At 55.4% G+C, this 21,526-nt stretch overlaps 5 protein-coding genes across 5 annotated transcripts; 2 read left to right on the top strand and 3 right to left on the bottom strand.

Moving 5' to 3' along the window:
- Positions 1–288: 288 nt before the first annotated feature.
- Positions 289–3,717, bottom strand: LTHEOB_1707 (Elongation factor 3; the record flags this gene model as incomplete). The annotated part of the gene is made up of 3 exons (XM_035510438.1): positions 289–753; positions 809–1,058; positions 1,109–3,717. 3 exons carry the CDS (start codon positions 3,715–3,717, stop codon positions 289–291), a joined length of 3,324 nt encoding a protein of 1,107 aa, XP_035366217.1.
- Positions 3,718–5,100: 1,383 nt separating this feature from the next.
- LTHEOB_1706 (Isocitrate lyase) lies at positions 5,101–6,969 on the bottom strand (the record flags this gene model as incomplete). The annotated part of the gene is made up of 4 exons (XM_035510437.1): positions 5,101–5,108; positions 5,165–5,842; positions 5,896–6,597; positions 6,660–6,969. The coding sequence occupies 4 exons, from the start codon at positions 6,967–6,969 to the stop codon at positions 5,101–5,103; spliced, it is 1,698 nt and encodes a 565-aa protein (XP_035366216.1).
- A 600-nt stretch (positions 6,970–7,569) lies between these two features.
- On the top strand, positions 7,570–9,214 carry LTHEOB_1705 (Methylcitrate synthase precursor; the record flags this gene model as incomplete). The annotated part of the gene is made up of 5 exons (XM_035510436.1): positions 7,570–7,617; positions 7,670–7,697; positions 7,753–7,909; positions 7,966–8,944; positions 8,999–9,214. 5 exons carry the CDS (start codon positions 7,570–7,572, stop codon positions 9,212–9,214), a joined length of 1,428 nt encoding a protein of 475 aa, XP_035366215.1.
- A 2,621-nt stretch (positions 9,215–11,835) lies between these two features.
- LTHEOB_1704 (uncharacterized protein) lies at positions 11,836–12,570 on the top strand (the record flags this gene model as incomplete). The annotated part of the gene is made up of 1 exon (XM_035510435.1): positions 11,836–12,570. The coding sequence occupies one exon, from the start codon at positions 11,836–11,838 to the stop codon at positions 12,568–12,570; it is 735 nt and encodes a 244-aa protein (XP_035366214.1).
- A 7,216-nt stretch (positions 12,571–19,786) lies between these two features.
- Positions 19,787–21,195, bottom strand: LTHEOB_1703 (Aminotransferase class I & II; the record flags this gene model as incomplete). The annotated part of the gene is made up of 3 exons (XM_035510434.1): positions 19,787–20,683; positions 20,747–20,962; positions 21,022–21,195. The coding sequence occupies 3 exons, from the start codon at positions 21,193–21,195 to the stop codon at positions 19,787–19,789; spliced, it is 1,287 nt and encodes a 428-aa protein (XP_035366213.1).
- Positions 21,196–21,526: the final 331 nt, after the last annotated feature.

Below are 21,526 nucleotides of genomic sequence, written 5' to 3'. Positions count from 1 at the left end.
ATATCCTAGAATGCATAGAAACTTTGCCTTCCATCTATAAGACTATCCAATCTCTTCTAAAGCCGTCTTCATGTCTTTTGTCTCATGAGAACCCAACAAGAAACAACAGCAAACGCAACGAAATCATTGCCCCTAATAGCCCATCTATAGTCGTGACGCCTTTTTGGTGAAAATCAAAGAAAAGAATGATGAAACGCTCCTATCATCATCAACGATTATGTTCATGAACAATGAACCCCGGACCATTTTCACAAGCATGCCTCCCCGCCATTTTCACAGGAAAACCCTTTAAGCCTCATCATCCGTGTCGGGCGGGTGAGGCGTACCCTTGGGGCTGTTCAGCCACTCAATGTGCCTGAGACGCCTCCTCACCTCTCTCTCCTTCATCTGCGCCCTGGTCATCTTCTTCTTCTTCTTGGCCTTGAACTTCATGTCGCCACCACCCTCGGCCTCTGAGTTCACTGCACTGCTGGCAGCGGTGCTCGGCACCGTCGAGCTGGCAATCGAGCCAGGCTTGCTGTCTTCGAACGCACCGGCGTTGACCGCGAGACTGCCCTTCTGGATCACACGGCCGTCGGCGACGTGCCATTGCTCGGGGCAGAGGGCACCGACGAACTCCTCGTTGTGAGAAATCATGACGACACCTCCCTTGTAGTCGCGGATAGCGGCAGCGAGACCACCCATAGAGTCGCGGTCCAAGAAGTTAGTCGGCTCGTCAAGGACGAGAAGATGGGGGTTGTTCCACATGGCACCCTACGCATCATGTTAGTTGAGGCACAGCATAAAAGAGAACCCGATAGTCACTTACAGCAATGACAACCTTGACCTTCTGACCACCAGAAAGACCGCCAATCTCGTTGTGGTTGGCGATTTCGGGGTCCAGGCCGAGATCCTCAAAGTGCTTGGAGATCACCTTAGGCTCGAGCTGACGGTAACCAAGACCCTCACGGGAAGACTCGTGGTCATCGTACTCCTGGATCAACTTCTGGTAGCCGAGCTCAAGCAGAGTCTCACGGGAAACCATGGTGTTGTACTTCGGCAGCCAGCCAACCCACTTGCTGTAAGGGTTGTTAGCCGGGTTCAAATGAGTGGGAGAGCAAACACTTACACTTCGTACTGGAAGCTCTTCTTCCACTTCTGGCGACCAATGAGAGCCTCGACCCTCTTAGGACCTCTACCATCACCAATATCAACCTCCTTCTCCATCTGGGCCTTGTCCTCATCGGTCAGGACGCGAGTCTGCTTCATAAGCACCTCACGGTCGTCACCATTGGCGTAACGCCACTGCAGGTACTGGTTGGGCGTCTTCTCCATGTGCATCTCGACGTGCTCAAGAGCGTGCTGCTTGATGTAACCAATACGCAGGTTAGGGTGCTTCTCGACCTTGCCCGTCTGCGGAATGACTTCACCAGTCAAGACCTTGATGAGCGTCGACTTTCCAGCACCGTTGGCGCCAATGATAGCGACACGGGAGGAGAGAGACAGCGAGCAGGTGACCTCGTTCAGAGAAGCCTTGGATGATCCAGGATAAGTGTACGAGCAGCCAGTCATGCGGAGAATGGCGCGAGTGTTGGACTTGACTCCGGTAAGAATACCAGGGGGCGGGAACTTGAACTGAACCTGGGTGCTGGAAAGCGTGTAGTAGCTCTTTGCCTCAGGCTTCTGCTTGACGAACTCGGCCAGGTTACCCTTGTAGCACACAAGCTTCTTCTGCTCGTAGTGGTAAATATCGGTGCACACTTCGTCCAAGAAACCGGAGTCGTGGGAGACGATCAAGCTGGTGATCTCGGTGTGCTTCTTGAGATAGTCCTGCAGCCAGGCAATGTTCGCGACATCCAAGTGGTTAGTAGGTTCGTCCAGCAGGAAGACATCAGCGCGCATCAGCATGGCTCTGGCAAGGGCCAATTTCATCTTCCAACCACCGGAAAGCGAGCCGACCTTCTCGGACTGGCGACCCTCAGGACCAGCAGTAAAACCGACCTCCTCGAGAACCTCCTCGATACGTTCCTTGCTCTCGTCCTTGAACCTAGGATCGCTCGAAACATACTCAAGAATGCTGAGGTCCGCATCCTCGCCTTGGTTGTGCTCGACAAAGCAGGTCTTGACAACGTCCTGAGGAGGGAAACCCTCGAGCTTGCCCTCGGCAATACTCCTCATCAGAGTCGACTTTCCAGCTCCGTTACGACCGCAGAGACCATAACGGTGGCCCTTCAGGAGACGAAGGTTGGTGTGCGAGAGCAACAGCATACCACCGTAGCCAAGAGAGAAAGTGGCGTTGACAATTTCAGTCTCGCCGTCATCCTCGACAACGGGCTTGCCATACTTGCGTTCATCCTCTTCGAGGAAGTAACTGTGGACATTCTCCGCAATGGTGGTGGAGCTGCCCTCCGAGACAATGGGCCTGACGTAGGGCTCGATGCTCTTGACAATGCGCTCGAGAGCCCGCTGGTTGGTATCCTCAGCGACCATCTCGGTGATGTAGGCGCGTGCGAACTTCCACACGTCAGCGTCACCGGGGTAGTTCAGAAGGCCGCCGTTGGTGGCAATCTCCTTGTCCAGGACGGTTCCAACTTGTTCCGGAGTGGTGCGCTCAATAGGCGAGGCACCATCGGCATCCTCACCCATAGCATGCTTGATGACGTTCAGGGCGCGCTCACCGAGCTCACGGACTTCAGGAAGAGAAGCGCGGTCCCTGACAGCCTGAACACCGGGTCTGAGCTTGGGCAAGAAATTCCTAGCCTCGACGGGGTCGTGAACAAGCTTTGTCAGGTTCTCAACGACCACGACAGTTTGGCGGAGGACTTCCTGGCTGGTCGATGGGTTGTTGAGGGAGCGCTCCAGAAGCGGGGTGAGCAGGGCCAGAACAGGGGCAGTAACAACCGCGACGAAGGTGGTCATCGACAGAGCATGGATTGCTTTCTGTGTGCTCGCGGGGGACGGGTTCTCCATGGACTTGATCAGAAGGGGAATCTTGGGCGTGACGTCGTCGTTCTGGAGAAGGGTGGAGAGCGAGTTCATGGCCTTGATGGCCTGTTTGGCGACTTCGGCCTTCAGATCGTGCATGCCACCCTCCACGATAGGAATCAGACCAGCGAGCTTCTTGCCCATGGCCTCGCGGAGAACGTCCTTCTCGCGCTCTTCCTCGAGACTGCCCATGCCCATCTTCGCCTTCTCCGCCATCTGTGTCAGCAGGGAGAAAGCAGCGACTGAACCCTGCCACTTTCCGGTGGGCTTGCTGAGATACTCGGTCAAAGCGGGAAGCAGACCGAAAACGAGCGCCTCGGCCCTGAGATTCTTGAAAAGGGCATCCAGCGCGTACTGCGCGGACTCCTTAATCGTGGTGTTCTTGTCGGCCAAAGCATCGAGGCACAGCGGCACCAACTTCTCCTCTTGTAGAAGGAAGACGACCTCGCTCAGCGGCTGATGCACAGGCATGCGCTCAAACAGCGCGCCCAGGGCGAACATGGCGCCCTCCTTCTTCACAGCATCCTTCTTGTTGCCGGCCGCCTTCTTCACCTCGTCGAGGATGCCATAGCCCTTCAGACCGCGGAAGCCGACGGAGGCCTCGAGGAGGCCGCAGAGGGCGTAGGCGGCGTCGAGCGAGCCCTGTGATGTCTTTGCCGAAAGACAGTTGTTCAGGATGGAGGAAACTTCGTCAGCCGTCGGCGGAACGGCGTCGGAGGGGTCGGCGGTCTTTGCGACGACAGCGGCGGCCATGGGAGGCGACTCGTGATGGGGCATGACCCGGGTATCTTTGCGAATCGAAGGAAACTCAAGCGCTCAGGGTGTCGTGGCTTTCTGCGCAGCAGCGGCTGACGGGGGCGGCGCAGGGATAGGACCAGCGGGCACGGTGAGGATTCGTGCAACGGGCGCGGCTGGGTGCGCGAGGGCAAAGAGCGGGCGAGCCTGAGGCGCGTAGACTGGCTCGCGCGGGAAGAGTGGAGAGAAGATACAGAAAAGAAAAAAAGAAGTCGTGGAGGGGCGAAAGGTTAGGCGGTGGATTTCTTTTAGGCCCTGGTCAGAAAATAACTCTAGGCACCTTCGCCTGTCGGCAATGCCCAGGCGCCTGCCCAACACCGCTCGGTGTACGCACGGACTCAGTTCGGGTGCAGGCTAAACTCGGGCAAGCGCATAGGGCTGGCCCGCTCTGGCCACTGGTCGAGCCCTACGTCAACCACAAAGTCTCTTTTCTCCGCAAAACTAATCGCCATTCGTCACTGCACCTGTACCGCCCGGCGCTTCCGATATCCCTTAACGACAGCTTACCCAAGCATGTACCGCTCATACGCAGCCCGTGGAAAGAGTCCACCACACAACGGAGAATAGGGGCGGCAGATCTTCAGGGTTACTGATTCGCAAAATCGCGTCCAACACTTAGAACCCGTTGTTCCTACAAGTATACACCCTTGCTTTAGTGAACATTTGCCGCAGAAGATATTCGAATCCAGGAATTGGGTCACATAAAAGACATTATATGGTAGACCATGACTCTAGAGGACCATTGAAGCGTAAATATTCTAGAAGTCCCGGAACGCCCCGAGATCTTGTCACAAAAGTTGCTGGATGCTTGATAGATCTCCTAGAAAAGGTAATACGGTTTCTATGCATATGCAATTGAAGCAAGCACCCGCGCATGTGTTTCAGAAACTCCCACGGAAAAAAGGAGCAATGAAGTTTCTCTAAGGCCACCTTCAAAAGCTCACCGCTTCCTTATTTAGCACTCTTCACAGGCACTGATAAGACATTCCAAGCTCCTTAGCCAATAGATAAGCTTCGATAAGGGCTTAGGAGGTGGCTTCGGTTCTAGGAACAGGAGTCGAGCACTGTGCCTGCAATGGCGGTGAGGAACCGAAAGAGACCCACAGACATATCATGGATACTTCAAACAAGATCATGTGAAAGTCACAATGAACAAGCTTCACCATGGAAAAAATACATATCTTACAACGGTTCAAATGTGGGAGGTACAAGAGTTGTACGTACGTACAAGTGAATTTTCCATCTTAAACCCCAGCTGCCATGATTTTCAATCTACGCATAACAGCATCCCGTCTCTTACATGTGCTAAAAATATTCACCTCTTTCTCTTGTTGACGAAAATTAAAATGCTGTGTAGTACTGTTAGCAACCATTCAGTGGGTTGAAGAGAATGAGCTCAACTTACATGTTTCAGTGTTGCCTTCGCCCATACTCTTGCTTCCGCTTGAACCACTCTGGATGTGACCCAAGATGCCGTCAATGTAGGATGCACCACTCCATTTCTGGTGAGTCAGGACATCACAGCCGGTCTCCTTTTCGCGCTTCTGGACGAGATTGACGTATGCCAGCATGCCATCGTCCTTGAAAGCCTTCGAAAGCTCGTTGGTGATGGTGGCAGTCGAGTGCAGGCCTGCAAGAGAGATGAGCTGCAGAACGAAGCCGTGCTGCGCTAGATCCCAAATGAAACTCTTGAGCGTCTCCTCCGTAAAGCCATGCGCCATCCAGTTGAAGCTCGGGCTGAGGTTGTAAACCAGCTTCTTTCCAGGCACGGCCTTGTGGATTTCTTTTGCGAAGCCTGCCGCTAGCTCCACGCTGGGCTCCTTCGTTTCAAGCCAAAGCAAATCGGCAAAAGGCGCAAATTCAATCGCACGCTTTGTGGCCGGTGCAAGACCTGCCTTGAAGTGGTAGTATCCCTCGCGTGTACGAGGGATGTTCTCAGACCAAACGATGGGTCGTCTGGCATAACGTGAGGCGAGGGCTCTGCGCTTGCTGAGAGAAAGGTTCGGGTTTGCCGCAATTTCGGAGAGATAAGTATCTATAGCGTGTTTCGACGCGTTCTCGGCTTTGAGGTGCTCAACGGCAGCTGTAGAATTGTTAACATACCAGAAATGGCCATACTAGTGGGGAATTTCTCACCCTCATCAAAGGTTACCAGCTTGTGCTTTTTGACCCACTGTGCTTCAAAGGCATCGATTTCGGCTCCATCGGCACCCCTCAGCTCCATTTCTTGCAGTGTCTCAGCAAGCGGCTCTACATCCTCAGTGACACCGAGAATGAACTCATGATCACGAACATCGATGGCGCTACTCAGCAGCTTCCCGCTCTCGGAATCGGTTCTAGCAATGACCAAGTTCTCGCTGCCCATCAGATCCCACTGGAAGCGAGCAGCAACCAGACGATTGATGTGCTCGCCGGTCGGAACAAGAACCTTGCCGGCCAAATGTCCGCACTTCTTACCACCGTGCAGCTGGTCCTCGAAGTGAACAGCGGCCGCACCATTCTCAGCGAAGAGCTTCGCAAGCTTGATAACCGCCGACAGACCACCATGACCGGTATCGCCATCGGCAACAATGGGTCTCATGTAGTCCACATATGGAGTTCTAGCTCGCTCCTCCTTCGTCATCTTTCGCCTATTGTCCCAGTTCTTCCTGTCGTGGAGCTGCTGGGCCTTGAACAATCGCTGCACTTGGTTGGGCACGGTGTTGTACGGGTAGTCGCCGAAGTCTGCCGAGACTTCATTGGTGGTGGTCAGGACAGACGAGCAGGCCCAGCCAGAGACATAGAGAATTTCCTGGTTCGGGGCTTGCTGTGTCATTTGGACTGGGTCAATGGCACCCACTGTTGAGAGGAGAGAAAAAAGCCGTCAGCTTATACATGTGATGATCTGGCAGTCAACGTACTCGTATGCACCGGCTTTCCTTGTGCCGCGCGTTCCTCGAGCAAATTGAACAGCTTCCGGGCCATCAACGAGCTTGGATAGGTCTGCTGCAATGCACCGCGCTTGGACACAACATCTTCGGCAGAATAAGGCCGTTTGATGCCTTTGTAGCGCGGTGACGCCCACCAATCTCTGACCTGCTGCACTTGTGCATCAAATAGTGCTTCCTCGACGTCGCCTGCTTTGTTCGACTCGGGCTGAAGCTGGAACGAGTCTGCCGGCAGAGCCGTCGACACGGGCGGAGACACGGGGCCCAGTGAGGCCGGTGCCATGCGGACGACGGAGGTGGAAAGCGGGCGAAGTACAGAAGGAGTGGTCCGGAGACGCGCAGAACAGCGGCTCCGGCGCGCAAGAGCTCGCGACGCGTTCCGGAACATGACGCGAATCTCGTAGAAGATTTCTGGGCGCAGTGACGCGAGGGTTGCAGGTGCAATTGCAGCGGTCAGGAAAAGATGAGGCTCGAGGGACAACAGAGGACGGGCCGCGGGCCGGTGGCTCGGTAGCTCGGCAGTCGGTGGAAGCGATGCAACCCTCGACGTGCAGGCCCAGTGGATGCTAGCGGCGTCCGAGGTGGTGCGACGAGTGGAAGCTTGCGGAGGGGAGCAGCTCCCGTTGACCGTTGCGGGCAGTGGGGCGTTCAACGTCAGAGCTCCTGGGCCGAGGTCTGGGGCCCCCCGCACGCCAGCCGCCAGCTCCAAAGCCGACGCAACCCTTTCTTCCCCATGAGCCGCCCTCACCTCCCGCCAGCCCGTAGAATTCTGTATCGAGCTGCAGCCTGAGCCCTATTTTACCTCCGTCCACTCGCCCCTCTAATTTATCCTGTCACCTTGCCTACAGCAGCTCCAGAGCTTCAATTGCTTCCTTGTTTACCTATGGCATTGAACGCCCGTACCGCCTCGAGAGCTCTCAGGAGCGTGAGGGTAAGCACCCCAGTCCTCCAGCATCTCTGCCATTCGCTGACATCTCTAAAAGCCTTCCACTGTCAAGCCTCTTACTTCCGGTAAGCCTGTCCGTTGCCGCGCCAAACCTACCCGGCTGCTCATACCTCGTTACAGTGCAAGCCCGCAGCTATGCCTCCTCTTCCGAGCCCGACCTCAAGGAGACCCTCGCAAAGGTCATTCCTGCCAAGCGCGAGCTGCTCAAGAAAGTCAAAGCCCATTCGGATAAGAAGATTGGCGACTTGAAGGTTGAGAACACCTTAGGTGGAATGAGGTACGTGGGTCTGTTTTCCCCGCCACCAACCAGCCCTTGACTGACGCCGAGTCCAGAGGCTTGAAGGCCATGGTCTGGGAAGGCTCGGTCCTCGATGCAAACGAGGGCATTCGCTTCCACGGCCGCACTATCAAAGACTGCCAGGAAGTCCTCCCCAAGGGCACCAGCGGCACCGAAATGCTTCCTGAAGCCATGTTCTGGCTTCTGCTGACCGGAGAGGTTCCTACTACCTCTCAGGTTCGCAAACTTTCGCGGGAGTTGGCCGAAAAGGCCGCAATTCCAGCCTTCGTTTCAAAGATGCTGGATGATTTTCCCAAAGACCTTCATCCCATGACCCAATTCGCCTGCGCCGTGTCCGCCCTGAACTACGAATCCAAGTTCGCAAAGATGTACGAAAAGGGTTTGAACAAGGCCGACTACTGGGAGCCGACCTTCGACGATGTCATCTCCCTCCTTGCAAAGCTTCCTACCATCGCCGCCAAAATCTACCAGAACGCCTACAAGGGTGGTGGCTCGCTACCCGCTGAGGTTGATCTGAACCAGGATTGGTCGTACAACTTCGCCGCCATGCTGGGTAAGGGTGGTAAGGAAAACGAAGGTTTCCAGGACCTACTGAGGCTGTATCTTGCTCTCCACGGTGACCACGAGGGAGGCAATGTCTCGGCACACGCTACCCACCTCGTGGGCAGTGCCCTCAGCGATCCTTTCCTGAGCTACAGCGCTGGCCTTCAGGGCCTGGCTGGTCCCCTCCACGGTCTTGCCGCTCAGGAAGTGCTCCGCTGGATCATCCAGATGAAGGAGGCCATCCCCAATGATTTCACCGACAGCCACATCAAAGACTACCTCTGGTCAACGCTGAAGTCTGGTCGTGTCATCCCTGGTTATGGTCACGCTGTTCTCAGGAAGCCTGATCCTCGCTTCCAGGCTCTCATGGACTTTGCCTCTGCAAGACCGGAGATCGCGAACGACCCCGTCTTCCGCCTGGTCAAGGCAAACTCTGAGATTGCACCCGCTGTCCTCACCGAGCATGGAAAGGTAAGCACTGCCGAATCGCAATTCTCGTCTACAGAGATACTAACCAATTCACAGACCAAGAATCCTTTCCCGAACGTCGATTCCTCCTCAGGCGTCCTTTTCCACTACTACGGCTTCAAGGAGACTCTCTACTACACTGCGACCTTCGGCGTGAGCCGTGGCCTCGGCCCTCTCGCCCAGCTGATTTGGGACCGTGCCTTGGGCCTGCCGATCGAGAGGCCCAAGAGCGTCAACCTTGAGGGAATTCTCAAGCAGGTTGGTGGCGCATGATGGAGTTCTTGGTTAAAAACATTTAGATATCACTTTCTGCGATGAGCTACTACTTAGTTGCGCGGCTTTGAATAAATCCTGATTGCTCATCTACTATCTATGCGTGAAGTCTAACTTGTGAAATGGAAATGAGATTAGAAGATATTATTACTTGCCGAGTAATAGTTTGAATGTCAGCAAGTTAAGGAAACGGCAATAACTCGATGCTAATCGTTTCAGAGATCCTACAGCACCATAGCTGTAGACAATATTTACATTAGGGCGGTAGGCTTGATCTTCCCTCAAAGCCAACCTATACGGATGTTATGGTAGTTTAGATTTTGTAGCCGCATCTGCTTCAGTTCCCAGTTTCGTCTTGAACGAAGCGCCTCCAATACCCGACAAGACGCCCCCAACAGAAGGGAGTTACAGTGATGGCTTTTTCGCACTCTCAGAACCGTGCTACCAGCAAACTCTTTTGGTAAGAGTGACGACTTTAACTAGGAGGTGATAGTCATATTTGAGGAATTTATTGTTTGATGTAGTAATGCTGAAGTATATAAGTTGAAATGATGTTAAAGTTCAGCATTACTGATGAATGGTCTCTGCAATCATGTGATAATAATGCTAGCATTGACGAAGAGAGGGGTTCCTGTATGAACCACGCTTGCAACACCAAATTCATGTCAACTCCCGCAGTCATCGCTCGACTATACCTCATAAATCTCGTCAAATTAATGACGGTTGAGTGGACAGATAAGATTTTAAAGATAGGACTTTATAGAAAGCTAGTGCATTCAAACAAGGATCACGTGTGCATGAGCAACATTGGGAAGATTCTGAGAGCGCCTGTTCTGGCTCGTGCTCTTTAGTAATTGGTTATGAGGCAGCCCCCACGGCGTTTAGCAATGGCGACAGTACTAGCAAATCTGCGGACACTGGAAAGAAATACACATGTACTCGCAGTGAAAGCTCACAAAATACTTTGACGGGACACAACACTACGAACTTCGATAAGGAAAGGCATAGGTTTAGATTTAGGACTCACAACATACGACAGATTAATTTCGCTTCTTGCGGGATTTTTCTTTTGTCAGTAAGGAGTCCTCCCGCGTCACGATCGCAAGAGAGCGGAACAGAAAAAGCGGAGTCACGAGAATATGCATGATCTCTTTGAAAGTCGTATAGGTTGGCACGTTTCGATGGTGTTTTACGTTGCATGTACTCGCTGCTTTCTTTGCACTGCTTGATTTGCCTGCTATTTTGATGCCCCTTCGTCATTTAGGGCACCTTCGCCGATTGAGGAATACACATGGAACAGGAACTCCTCCACGTTAGTTTCAGGTGACAGGGCGAATTTATTAAGTTTAACTACTATAAAACCAGATCAACCCGGGATTGAAGTGGACATTTTAAAGAGAATGCGAGTTTCTGCTATTCTCTTCGCAATCTTCGCAACAACACTTTCCTCGGCTATCATTGAAGCAAGACTTAAGCAATTAAGTTAGAAGATAATCATTCGAACTCTAGAAGACCGTAGAATCTAGGAATACTGAATTTGTGAAATAAGTAAAACGGATTCCATCATCGATTACCAATTATGCTGAGCATGACTACACAATAACAATAGAAACGAGATATTGAGGGACATGGGGATGAAAGATTTCGTAGGAGCACCATAACAATTCCCAAAAATCTGACTCCGTCACGTAGACTGCGTCAAATCAAGAAGGCGGTGGCCCAGGTGGTAATGGAAGATCATGATCGAAAGCTTCTCCCGAAATTCTTATCATCCTTATGCTCGTTCAACGGCTGGTTCGTACATCACCACAAACCGAGTATACCAAAACATTTTTAATCGAGGTTCTAATGTTGAGGACTGGACTATTTCATTGGAGAATCGCTCTGTTTTCTAACATGTCTATGTCATGTTTTAGAAAAGGAGAAAAAGCCACAAAAGAAAAGCTTTTCATTGGAACGGATTTCTTGGATAGCAAATTGCGAGCTTTAGACACGCGTTATTGTTGTGACAAGGTAAATCAGACCGTGACTTGTTAAAAATTCTACATACACATGCGGACGATAGCTTCAGCTACCCATGACAAAAGCTTTACAACCGTCGAAAGCCAAGTTGGTGGGTGAGCGGCTTTCAGCTTGAGCTTCCTAAATGAACAGGTAAGTGCACGCGGCCTTTAAGTGTAACACGGCTTTATCATCTGCGGAGTTTGCTTCGATGAGTCGGGTGGCTAAGGCTCCAACGGAGGGCCAGTCAGTTTGCCATGTTTCTGAACGGAAAGCTCACATCAGAGTACGTTGCGGCACAAAGATTCAACGACGTATGAATCGACTAGTTTTGTTCTTATACAACCTCTTGACGAGAGCGTCCGGGTAGTGTTCGTAGATTTAACTACCAAGTGAACCGTTTGACACTTTTGAGCTTCAGGCCGGTCACTTCCCAGATCCAAAGAGCGGATAACACTTCTGAAAGTAACACACTCACCGTGCGGGTCATCGCTTCTGCGCGTGCCTGAGCTACATTCACTATCGTAGCTAAAACTTATAAACCTCAGGCCGTGTCCTTCTTCCCACTCCTCTTCCATAAACCTACCTTCCAGTTGCTCAGACCTAGCAGTCCCGCCAACATGTGCAAAGCAACCACCTACCAGTATCGCTGCGGCGCAGCCTTCCACACAATCTCCTCATGCGAAAAGCAATGCTACGCCGGCCACTCCCACTCACCCGATGCCAGTTCGCCTGACACAAACGGAGCCAGTGTCAAACACCACGACAGCAGCACCACGTCGCTCCTGACATCATCGACCGGCACCAAAGCGGCGTCAACCAAGTCGTCCTTCTTGTCCAACGGAGCGGAAGACGCGACCGGCTTCCACTCTCATGCCGACAGCCAGCAGCATGCCGACCTCGACGCCGCCAACGACAGCAGCAGTATCTTCACCCCGCTTCCTACGCCCGTCGACCCTTATCCCCAACCGATCCACATCCACCATCTACCCTCCTCGCTCGCACCCTCTCACACCATCACGCCCGAGCGCGCCTCGTCCGTCCTGCGCTCGGCCCAGCAGAAGCAGCAGCAGGAGCAGCATCGCCACCACCTTCCACACTCAGACGCCGTTGGCCATGGCCTGAAGAGTATTCTGCCTTCACGCTGGCTGCGCAGCAACAACGGTGCTACCGCTGCGCCGGAGGAGAAGAACGAGAAGGTTCAAGTGATAATGTGGCAAGACGCGCCCGAGGTGCGACGGGCGGGCGTGGCGAGGGGCGCGGTGGCGGTCGAGGGCGCGTGTCCGGCGTGCGCGGAAAGGGAGGCGAGAGAGGCGGCGTGGGCGGCGATGGCGACTTTCAGGGGCGAGGATTGAGTTCAATCGTCGGTTGGACGGGAGGTGGTGGAGGAGGCGAAAAAAATGGGTGGCAGGAAGTGAGAGTTGGAGAGACACAGAGAACGAAGAGGAGAGAAGAGACAACGTCAGCGGACTACGGTTTCTATCGACTATGAGACTGGGGAGATAAGAGAGCGATGGTTCGCGTCGATGATCGGTTTGTTGTTGTCGATGAGGAAGGTGTCGTCCAAGGGGCTTCCTTCCTTCCCTTTCATCGACCGCGCTCCCCGGGCTGCGCTCTATTGCCTGCCTCAGGCCGCCAGCTGCGTATATAGCGACAGCTACTCGTTTGGCGGGTGAAATTTTCAGTGTGCTAGGAGGCCTTTCCACCACAAACGAGGTTTCAGGTTTTGTTTTCGGTTTTTTTCATCTCTCTGAAGGCAAGACGACATTTTCGAGAGACGCGAATGGACTTGGAGAAATAAAAGATAAAAGCTGACGGAAAACCGATGGAGTAGATAGATAGATGGAACGAAAATTGAGATAATCTGGTAGGCTGGAGTGCAACAGAACTAAGGTGAAACTAAAGTCTAGGGCCCCCCAAAATCTTGCCATGGGCTTTCTGTCGTCTCCTCGCGGCACAACTCGACCAACGGTACAAAGAAGAGCCTCTGATATGGAAACCAACATCGTATCGCGATCCTGTCAGCCCCAGACTACGTTGTACGAGCTGAAAGACTGGTGTAGGAACTAGGAAAAAGAAAAAGCGACGAGCTGACAGCCCGCCAGCGGTACTCGGTTCGACCCAAGCGTCCTGAGTGAGATCAGACAGCTGCTCCTCATCCCTCGCGTCCTCCCAAGTGCTTATCTCTTGCTGTCGTCGCAGTTCAGCCCCCCCTCCCCCGCGCCGTTACCAGTGACGCGCGTCTCGGAACGTAGCGAGCCAATGACACAAAAAGTATGTCGGCGCGTTCCTGCGATACCCGTCGCTGTCGCATCCCTTATAATAAGCGCACCGTTCCCTCTCCCCTTCCTCCCCCACTGCGGCCGGTCCCATCCGCGAACAGGGGAAGCCTGCGAGCGTTGGGCCTAGCCAAGGGGGAATGATCTCGATGCACTGAAACATCTGGGCACGAATCCATGCGACTCTCGAGAGCCTAATCATTTCGTACATGGCTCGTATCCCCCCAGGAGATAGGGGAGGAACAACAAGGTGCAAGGAACAAGCATGATGCCCCTTCCATGTATAGGAGACGGGACCCTGCAACATGGAAAGCTTGCCCGTCCATATGCTTTGTAGATCCCTGATAGATTGCGGCAAATTCGACCTACCTCTTCGTCACAAAGTCAAGTTCCCCCAAATGCGACAGTTGGAGCATTTTGTGATAAGTCGTTAGTTTCCTGACTCCTTCAGTTGTGACACGGCCTCACTTGGCGTGCATGCCCGGCAAAGCAAAGCAAAGCAAAAACGAATAAGGACCGCTGGGTAGTGATGGGTTAAAGGTCATGCCTAAGGCCTGAATATGGTGTGACTTGCTGCCTCAACGCCGTGTCCCAACGGCGCCGCGAGCGAAAGCCGAGTAAGGCAGCAATGTAGAGGGGGGATAGAGACGGCTTAGGCGTTTACCGGTCTCCATGCGCGAATATTATCATTACCAGAGCAACGTCCAACGGTAAGCAAACACTTGCCGCTCAATTGGCAATGGGGAGACAGTGCAGCGGCGAGCGACAGAAAATACGACATAGCTTCACGGAACAGGCAATTGGGCCGCCGACACTATTGGTTCCTGGACCACGTCGGCCCTGACCATTGAGAGAAAAAAAGCACGGCTTCTCTGCGCTCTGCTCATCACGAGCAAATCTCTTCGGGCACGTTCAGGTCAGATGTCTCGTTCGCCATCTCCTTAGGGCAACTTACCCAATGCGGCTCACCGCTCACGAGGACGACTACCGAGCCGACCGGTCGCTTCCCAATGACGCCAAAAGCAGGAGCTATGGTCATTTGTAGTCTTTTGGTCCTTCTCAATCGGTTTGCCGAGCATCCCAGGGACATGGCGATATATCCGGCGATCTTATAGGCGGTGATTCCAAACACACCAGCTGCCACCGATTCGCCCACCGACGATCGTGCCTTTACCACGGAGGCCAGCGGGAGGACGTGCTGTGCCGCCCCAGAAAAGAAGTGATTAAAAGTAGGGCGACGAGTGAGAGTGAAGGACTGGAGGAGCATCCAGAAGCACGGAGACAGGAGAAAAGGAGCACGGCGAAGAAGTAAGACAACAGAAAATTGAAAATTGCTAAAAGAAAGAGTGGTCGTGCGGCTGCACAGAGCGGCTTGCTGGGGCATCCTTGCCATGTTGCGGCAAAGGCGAGTGGAACGGAACGCACGCCGCCAGTTGATGAGTATTCACTGCCGGCGTCCGAATGGTGTTTTGTACAAGGATCCGGGTTCTTTTGACAGCTTCTCTTCGGGCCGGCTCGAAGAGGGGCAGGCTAGGGACACACGACGTCGACCCCATTCCCGAAACGGCGTTTGCTTCTTGACATTTGCCTCTGCCTGCTCGCGTCGTCTCGCCACCGGGGTTCAGGAGTTGCCGGGTCGGTCGTGGTGGTGTATAGGGGTACTTCCCAATCGGGCTCCACGTGCAGTGATATATGGTCAGGGCGTGAGCTGCAAAATGAAACACTGACAACGCAGCAAGGCGCGGTCACAAGACTGGATGGCAGAAAAAATCGGCATTAGTGAACACGTGTTGGGTATGGGGACCTACCTAGGGCGGTACGAGGGACTTTTGACCGGGAGGGGGTCGTGGGCATGGGGCGGCGGAGATGTGGAAGGGCGGTCTCCAAATGGGCCGCCGTCAGTGCACAAGCGCCGGAGAGGTGGTCCGTTGCGCTGTTCGTCATCCACTACTGCCGCACCGCCCCAGCCATGACCTCCAACGGACATCCAAAACGCCCACCCTTCCGCCCACCCATCGTCAGCCCATCTCGCGCGGCGGGCCCCGGCTGCGGCGGCAAGGCTTGGAGCCGTAGTGGTCGAGCCACCCGCGGCTAATTCGCACTCGCGCCGCCTCCAAGCAGCAGATCTGCCCAGTGGGCGGAGCGGCGATCAAGCTCAACCGTCAACCTTCCGCATATGGAAATATGTACGACATGAGAGGCAGCATGGCTCCGTCTGCCGGAAGTCTGCGCGCGCCCGACGTCATCCGAGCCAGCTGGGGGCCCGCGCAGGCGCTGGCTGGCTGCGGCGCATGGTCTGGCGGGCGTCCCCGTCTCCACCGCGCATCTCGTCATGGGCCGTCGCCGCCGTCGTGAGCATTGAGTGGCTTCGGCGGCGGCGCAGGGAGAGTGCGCAAGAGACAACCGGTGAGCCTGGGCGTGTCAGAGGTATTCACCGCTCTTTATCCGCTCTCCACCGCCTTCCTGTAGCACCACAAGAGCGATACCGCCCGCCGAGAGAGCCGTCCAGTGCGCAGAGCCTCCAGCTCTGCTCCAGCGTCTTTCCTGCCGGCCCGAACCGTCGTCGTTATCTGCAGCATGCCCGCCCAGGGGCGTGCTGGCCGACTGATCACATTCGCCCCATCACCACCCACAACCCCGATCCGGCGTCTTCTCCACGCTCGCCTTCATGCCACTCGCGTCCCCCTGCCCGAGCCCTCTCTCTGTCGCATCCCTTCGCCTCCTTCCTCCTTCCAAGTTTTCGCCCCCGTGCCGTATCCGAATTCTTCAACCTAAGCGACCACAACCGCTCCCCGTCCCGCTCCCTCCCGTGCCGCCCGCTCTTGCCGTGCCGTAGGCCCGCTAGCACAACCATTACGCGCCTCACAACATCACCCCGTTTCTATTTCCAGCCCAGCCACCCGCATCGCTCATGCAACCAGCTCCGTGGTAAGCTGCCATGTGGCCACGCGCTCTTTTCCCCCCTTGCTCCCGCGCCGTGCCGCAGGATGAGCATGAAAATCCGCAGCCTTCGAGAAAGACGAACGACCACACTTCGCCACAAGCAGATGCCACAGCAGCCATGACCCTTCCCCTCTCCTCCTCTTTCTCCACAAGGCGCAAAGCCGCAGAGAGAGTCAGGCAAAGAGGCTCGAGCACCGTCGCTCCATGCCCCCTCCCCTCTCTCAACAGATTGGCACAGTCAGTGCCCTCCTTCATGCCCCTCCTTCCCTTCCCCTCTCTGCACAAAAGCACCGGCGCCAGATGGAACAGTGCCCCCGTGCCTCTCATTCTCCTCCTCCACTCCCGGCTGCCGAAGCTACATGTGAGTCGCACCCGAAGCAGAACAAAATGAGCATCACAACCACACCGCCTCCCGCCCCGGTTGTGTCTGCTTGCTCTCGGGCGCACGTACGCGCGCGCACGTCCGAGCGGGTGGGCACGCGCCCATCAAAGACGCGAGACGAAGCCACAAAACAATCCTCCGATGGACGCACCCAAGTCAGGCCCCGAAGCACGAGGCACGGCTGTGCGTGCTCTCTCGCTGCGGATGAGTGCTGCTGCGCACTGTTCCTTCCCGGTCTGTGCGTCCTGACCGTGCTTTTTTCGCCCGTGCTGCTGACAGTGGTGCCATGCATATGGGCTTGCGAAAACGTGACTGGGTGCGGGAGAGACATGCAATCGTCGGTGTGCGTGACGGTGCGTTTTTCTTGACGGACCCATTTCCGCGTACTCTGCCTGAAACGATTCGTGACGAACGCCCACAACAACAAGGACACGGCAAAAAGATTCAGCCGCAGCTGCTGCAAACAGTCGTGAGTGCAAGAAAGCCATGGCCCTCCCACAGCCTTCGCTCCATTCTCTTCTTCAAAGCCTCGGCCAGACCCGTGCACCCGAATCTCCGATCGTTCGATAGACAGAGATCTGACGTGGCACTGGTCAAATAAATTACCTTGGTGTGAGATCTGTGCACTTCTTCTTGTTTCCTCTTCTGTCCACTTCCACCATGTTTGACCTCAAGTGTAATGCTTGTAGCAAATCCGGGTGTCCAGGGTCTGTTCATTGGGTGTCGTTGTCCGGGGCTGAATCAATAGAACCCAGTTTTTTACGGTATAATGGGAGGTGCCATGCTTATATCCGTTCCATCGGGCCCAACGCTCTTCACCAACCCACTCCGGTTCGTAGCGAACCGCCGTCGTGTGGTCATTTAGTTTAAACCCGCACACTCTGCACGAGCCCCCTCATTCCAAAGTGAAGCGGACTTCGGACCCGGAGGGCACGTGCCCCAGGACGGTGCACCCGGAAAGATGGAGGGTGCTCTCAGACTAAATGGAGTGATGCTCGGCGGTGAGCGCAGCAGATGACGGAGTGAACGGCGTTTGTGATATGCGAGTGCGGGACACACAGAGGCGCAGCGCAAACCAGCGCGGGCCGCCCGCGTCTCGCTGCGTGGGTCTGCTCCTCCCACCAAAGCCCCTCCTCCTCTCACGCGCTCTCCTCAATCCTTCCATTGGCGAGCATGAAGCCCGGTGCGAATGACGGACCGGCACCGTGCCATACAGTGATCTGTGTGGGCATCCACGGGGCTGTGCGAGGACGGGTGCCATAGCTTTTGTTTTCCTTTGCAGGTGGTGTTTGCCGCGCCTGCTGTGCCGTAATCGTCGCCCCTTCCAGCTGCTGCACAGTACGGAAACGGATGCGCGGATAACGTCTCCCGCATGCATCTGTAAGGGGACATTGATTAGTGAATCATCGCGAGAATGTCTGCTGAGGTGCGGGGTTGCCTATGCTGCCTTCCAGAAGGCCCAGAACGATGCCGTCGGCTAGGTCTCGAGCCCGGGCGAAAGAAGACGTCAATGGCTGCGTGCAGGCTTGGTTTCCTGTATTAGACATCGATACCAATTACTCTGAAGGAGGGGAGGGCGTACGGATCTGGAGAAGAATAGGGCAAGATTTCCCGTGAATGGACAATGCTCCGGACGGAACGGGCTCCGGGTGTTAAAGAGAAACAGCCATCTTCATGCGAGGGTGGTCGTGTGGACAGGGTGTATATCCGTCGAAACGAGAGCGGACCGAGCCGTTTCTTCATGCCCACGTTCACGCAAGACACTCCTGCCATGTGCTGATCGATGTAGATGTTTGTAAAATTGGAGCACGCCGTATGTATCGCTGAAAAGTTGTTGCTGTAACATGCTGTAATCTGTCGGCCAGTCAACGATCCCGCCATGTCTCCCAAAAAGGCTGGCAGAAGAACGGAGCAAAGGCCATGCAGAAATGAGCATAGTCATAGAACAAGAGAGACAATAAGAACAAAAGCCAAAACGCGAGGTGAAGTGAAGGGGGCAAATGCCCCCCGATTGTTAACTGTATGCTCGCTGCAAAGAGAGACGCAAAAGCCAAAAAGCCAACCGAAATCGCGAACAGTGATCAAATTTTGTTTTCAGACAGCCACCCAGGATAGAGATATTCTTTGCAGACCAGAAAAAAGAGTTCAACCGCCCAGACAGAAACGACAGAGTTCTAACCCTTGAAAAAAAAAAAGCAGATATGAGTTGAGAAAAATTCGTCTCGGTCTCGTAAAACCTCGTCATCGCTCTCTCGAGAGAAAAGGAGATCCACAAGGAGAAGAAGATAGAGAAGAATAAACAATCTGGAAACATCTCCCGTCATTCATCATCATCACCGGAACCGAAAAAGGCGTCGGAGGAGAGAAAAGGAGACAAGGAGATAGAGTGGATCCCAGCGAATCGTGTTTTTGGTTCCCAGCTGAGAAGAAATACCTCGGATGTCTAATTACAAGGGTTTGGTTGAGGCGTAATAACACAGCAAACAGTTCCGGAAACGACAGGATATCGAGGCTCGCTTTTGCTCGCAACCATCCGAAGGGGGAATCTCCAGATAAAAAGAAAAACCGCCGAGGCCTCGCAGTAAAAAAACAGCATGTAAAAACACAGATGAGCCGCCCGAAATGTTATGAGGACTTGATGCATGAAAACCAGGGAAAAGCAAGGCAGAAAGGGGCAGTAGACGTATAAAATCCGCTCAAGCGACCGTCCACGCCGCGAAGAGCGCGGAGCCCGTACAGACGTATATTTGGGAAAGCCGGCGCAGGAGGAAATTATGGCTCGATGGACCCGAGTGATTTTGCCCGACACCGTAAGACCGAAAATCATTCTCATAGTGGGGCCCTCGTATAGCGCAGCCAGCCGAGAGCCAGCTCCTTGCTGCTGCTGCTGCTGCTGCCGCCCCGGAAGGTTAGAAGTTCTCATCGCTCGTATATCTTCGCCGTTCGTTCATCAACGTTCTCTCGTCCTCACATTCCTCTGCGGTTGAGAGCGTTGAGCATGTCGGCATCCGCAGCGCTCCTGCCGCCCGAATCGCCACCACTGACCATGTCTGAAATGCGCATACCAGCTCTTGAACTGCCGGTTGTGGAAGTGACCGGCGCCGCCGAAGTGGGTGGTGGAGGCGGGGGTGTCCTTCCATCATTCCTCAAAGGCAAGTTCGCCGGAGGCCTCAGAGTGGTGTCGCTGGTGTACGTGTACGCACTCCCGCCCGGCGTGCTCGGCGCCCCCTGCGTGTGAGGGCTGCTGCTTGCACGGCTGGGGTCGTAGGAGTAGGTAGACTGCGGGCTGGATCGGCGAGGAGGCTGAGGAGCGTAGTATGGCTGCTGCGGCGGGGGTGGAGCAGACGGGTAAGAGGCATTGGAGGAGGCTGGAGAGGCAGCAGCCGGTGTTAGAGCGGTCGGGTCAGGGTACGTGTACTCAGGCGGACCGCTGGCGCGATGATTGGGAAGCTGTGATGCTGCTGCTGGATTTGGCGGAGGCAGAGTCGGCGTGTGAGGCTCCGTCGTCGGACGCTTCCGACCAGCTGCATCACGGCTTCGATCATCGTAGCCCGGGGCCACCGGGGGAGGCGGGTAAGCATGACCCGGGGCAGAATACGGACCTGTAGGGCTGGGCAGCGGGTAGCCCGGCTGAGGGGGAGGAGGACGGTAAGCGGCGTCAGGCGGTTGCTGGGTGGAAGGGGGCAATGGCTGTCCGTAGGCCCCGTAGAGCGGCGGCGGGGCGCCAGCCCCGCGCCAGACGGTGTGGGCAGGCACGAAGGCTTGAGTCTGGGCGGAAACCGGTGTGAAGATGCACTCCTGCGAGAAGCGGACGCAGTTGGTGCAGCGGCCGTCTTCTGACGCCTCGAAGCCCGAGCATCGAATCTGCAAGCGGTTGTGTAAGCGACATCGTGAGCGCGGCGAGCATGGTGTTTTCTCGCCACCTACCTTGCGCCTTCTGCAGTAGCGGCAGGCAATGGCGGTGCGCTGCCGCGGAGCGGGCTGGTGCTGCTGGTACATGTGCGGCGGCGGTTGTCTGTAGGGATCCGGCGGCGGAGGGCCGGGATACATCTGGTGCGGCGCCGGCAGGCGGTAGGGCTGCTGCTGTTGTAGGGAAGTCATGTCGGGACGCGGATCACCGGTGGGTGGAGGGAGCGTGTGTGACTGTTGGTGCAAAGGTTAGGCTTCTTCTTGTGCAACTGCGGTGGTGGGGATCGACGCACCGGAGGCGGTGGAGGCGGGTATGCACCGTTGGAGGGCTGCGGCGACGACTGCGACGGATGGGCCCAGTGCGGCGGCGGCGGAGGGGCGCCGTTGGTGGTGCTGGTCGAAGGCGAGTGCCAGGTGTGGTGCTGCTGCGACGGATGCTGCGTGCCGCCCGTGTGTGGAGGGTACATTGGGCGTTTTTGAAGAAGGGCCGCGGGTGCCGAGAGTGCCTGGTTTTCAGGCGTGTGTCATAGCCTGCGGCGCGAGAGGACAGTCGCACAAAGAGCCGGGCCGCGTGGGAGGGAGGCGGGCGCCGACGCTGCAGGGCCGAGGAGGCTTCGAGGCAGTGCAGGCGCGGTCCTGGGGGTGCGCGGCGATCTGCTTATGATTCGAAAGCCGAGCTGGGGGTGCGTCAGGCGGTCGCGGTGATGCGAAGGGTCGAGGTGGATGCAAGCTGCGCCCAGTTAATAGGAGACGAGCGAGGAAGACGTCCCGGCAGCGGGGCTCTGGCGCCTTTAGAGA

The sequence above is a fragment of the Lasiodiplodia theobromae genome (genome assembly GCF_012971845.1).
Source record: "Lasiodiplodia theobromae strain AM2As chromosome Unknown scaffold_4, whole genome shotgun sequence".
Taxonomy (NCBI): Eukaryota; Fungi; Ascomycota; class Dothideomycetes; order Botryosphaeriales; family Botryosphaeriaceae; genus Lasiodiplodia; species Lasiodiplodia theobromae.
Note: the sequence above shows the minus strand (reverse complement) of the source record. Positions and strands in the feature narration are given on the sequence as shown.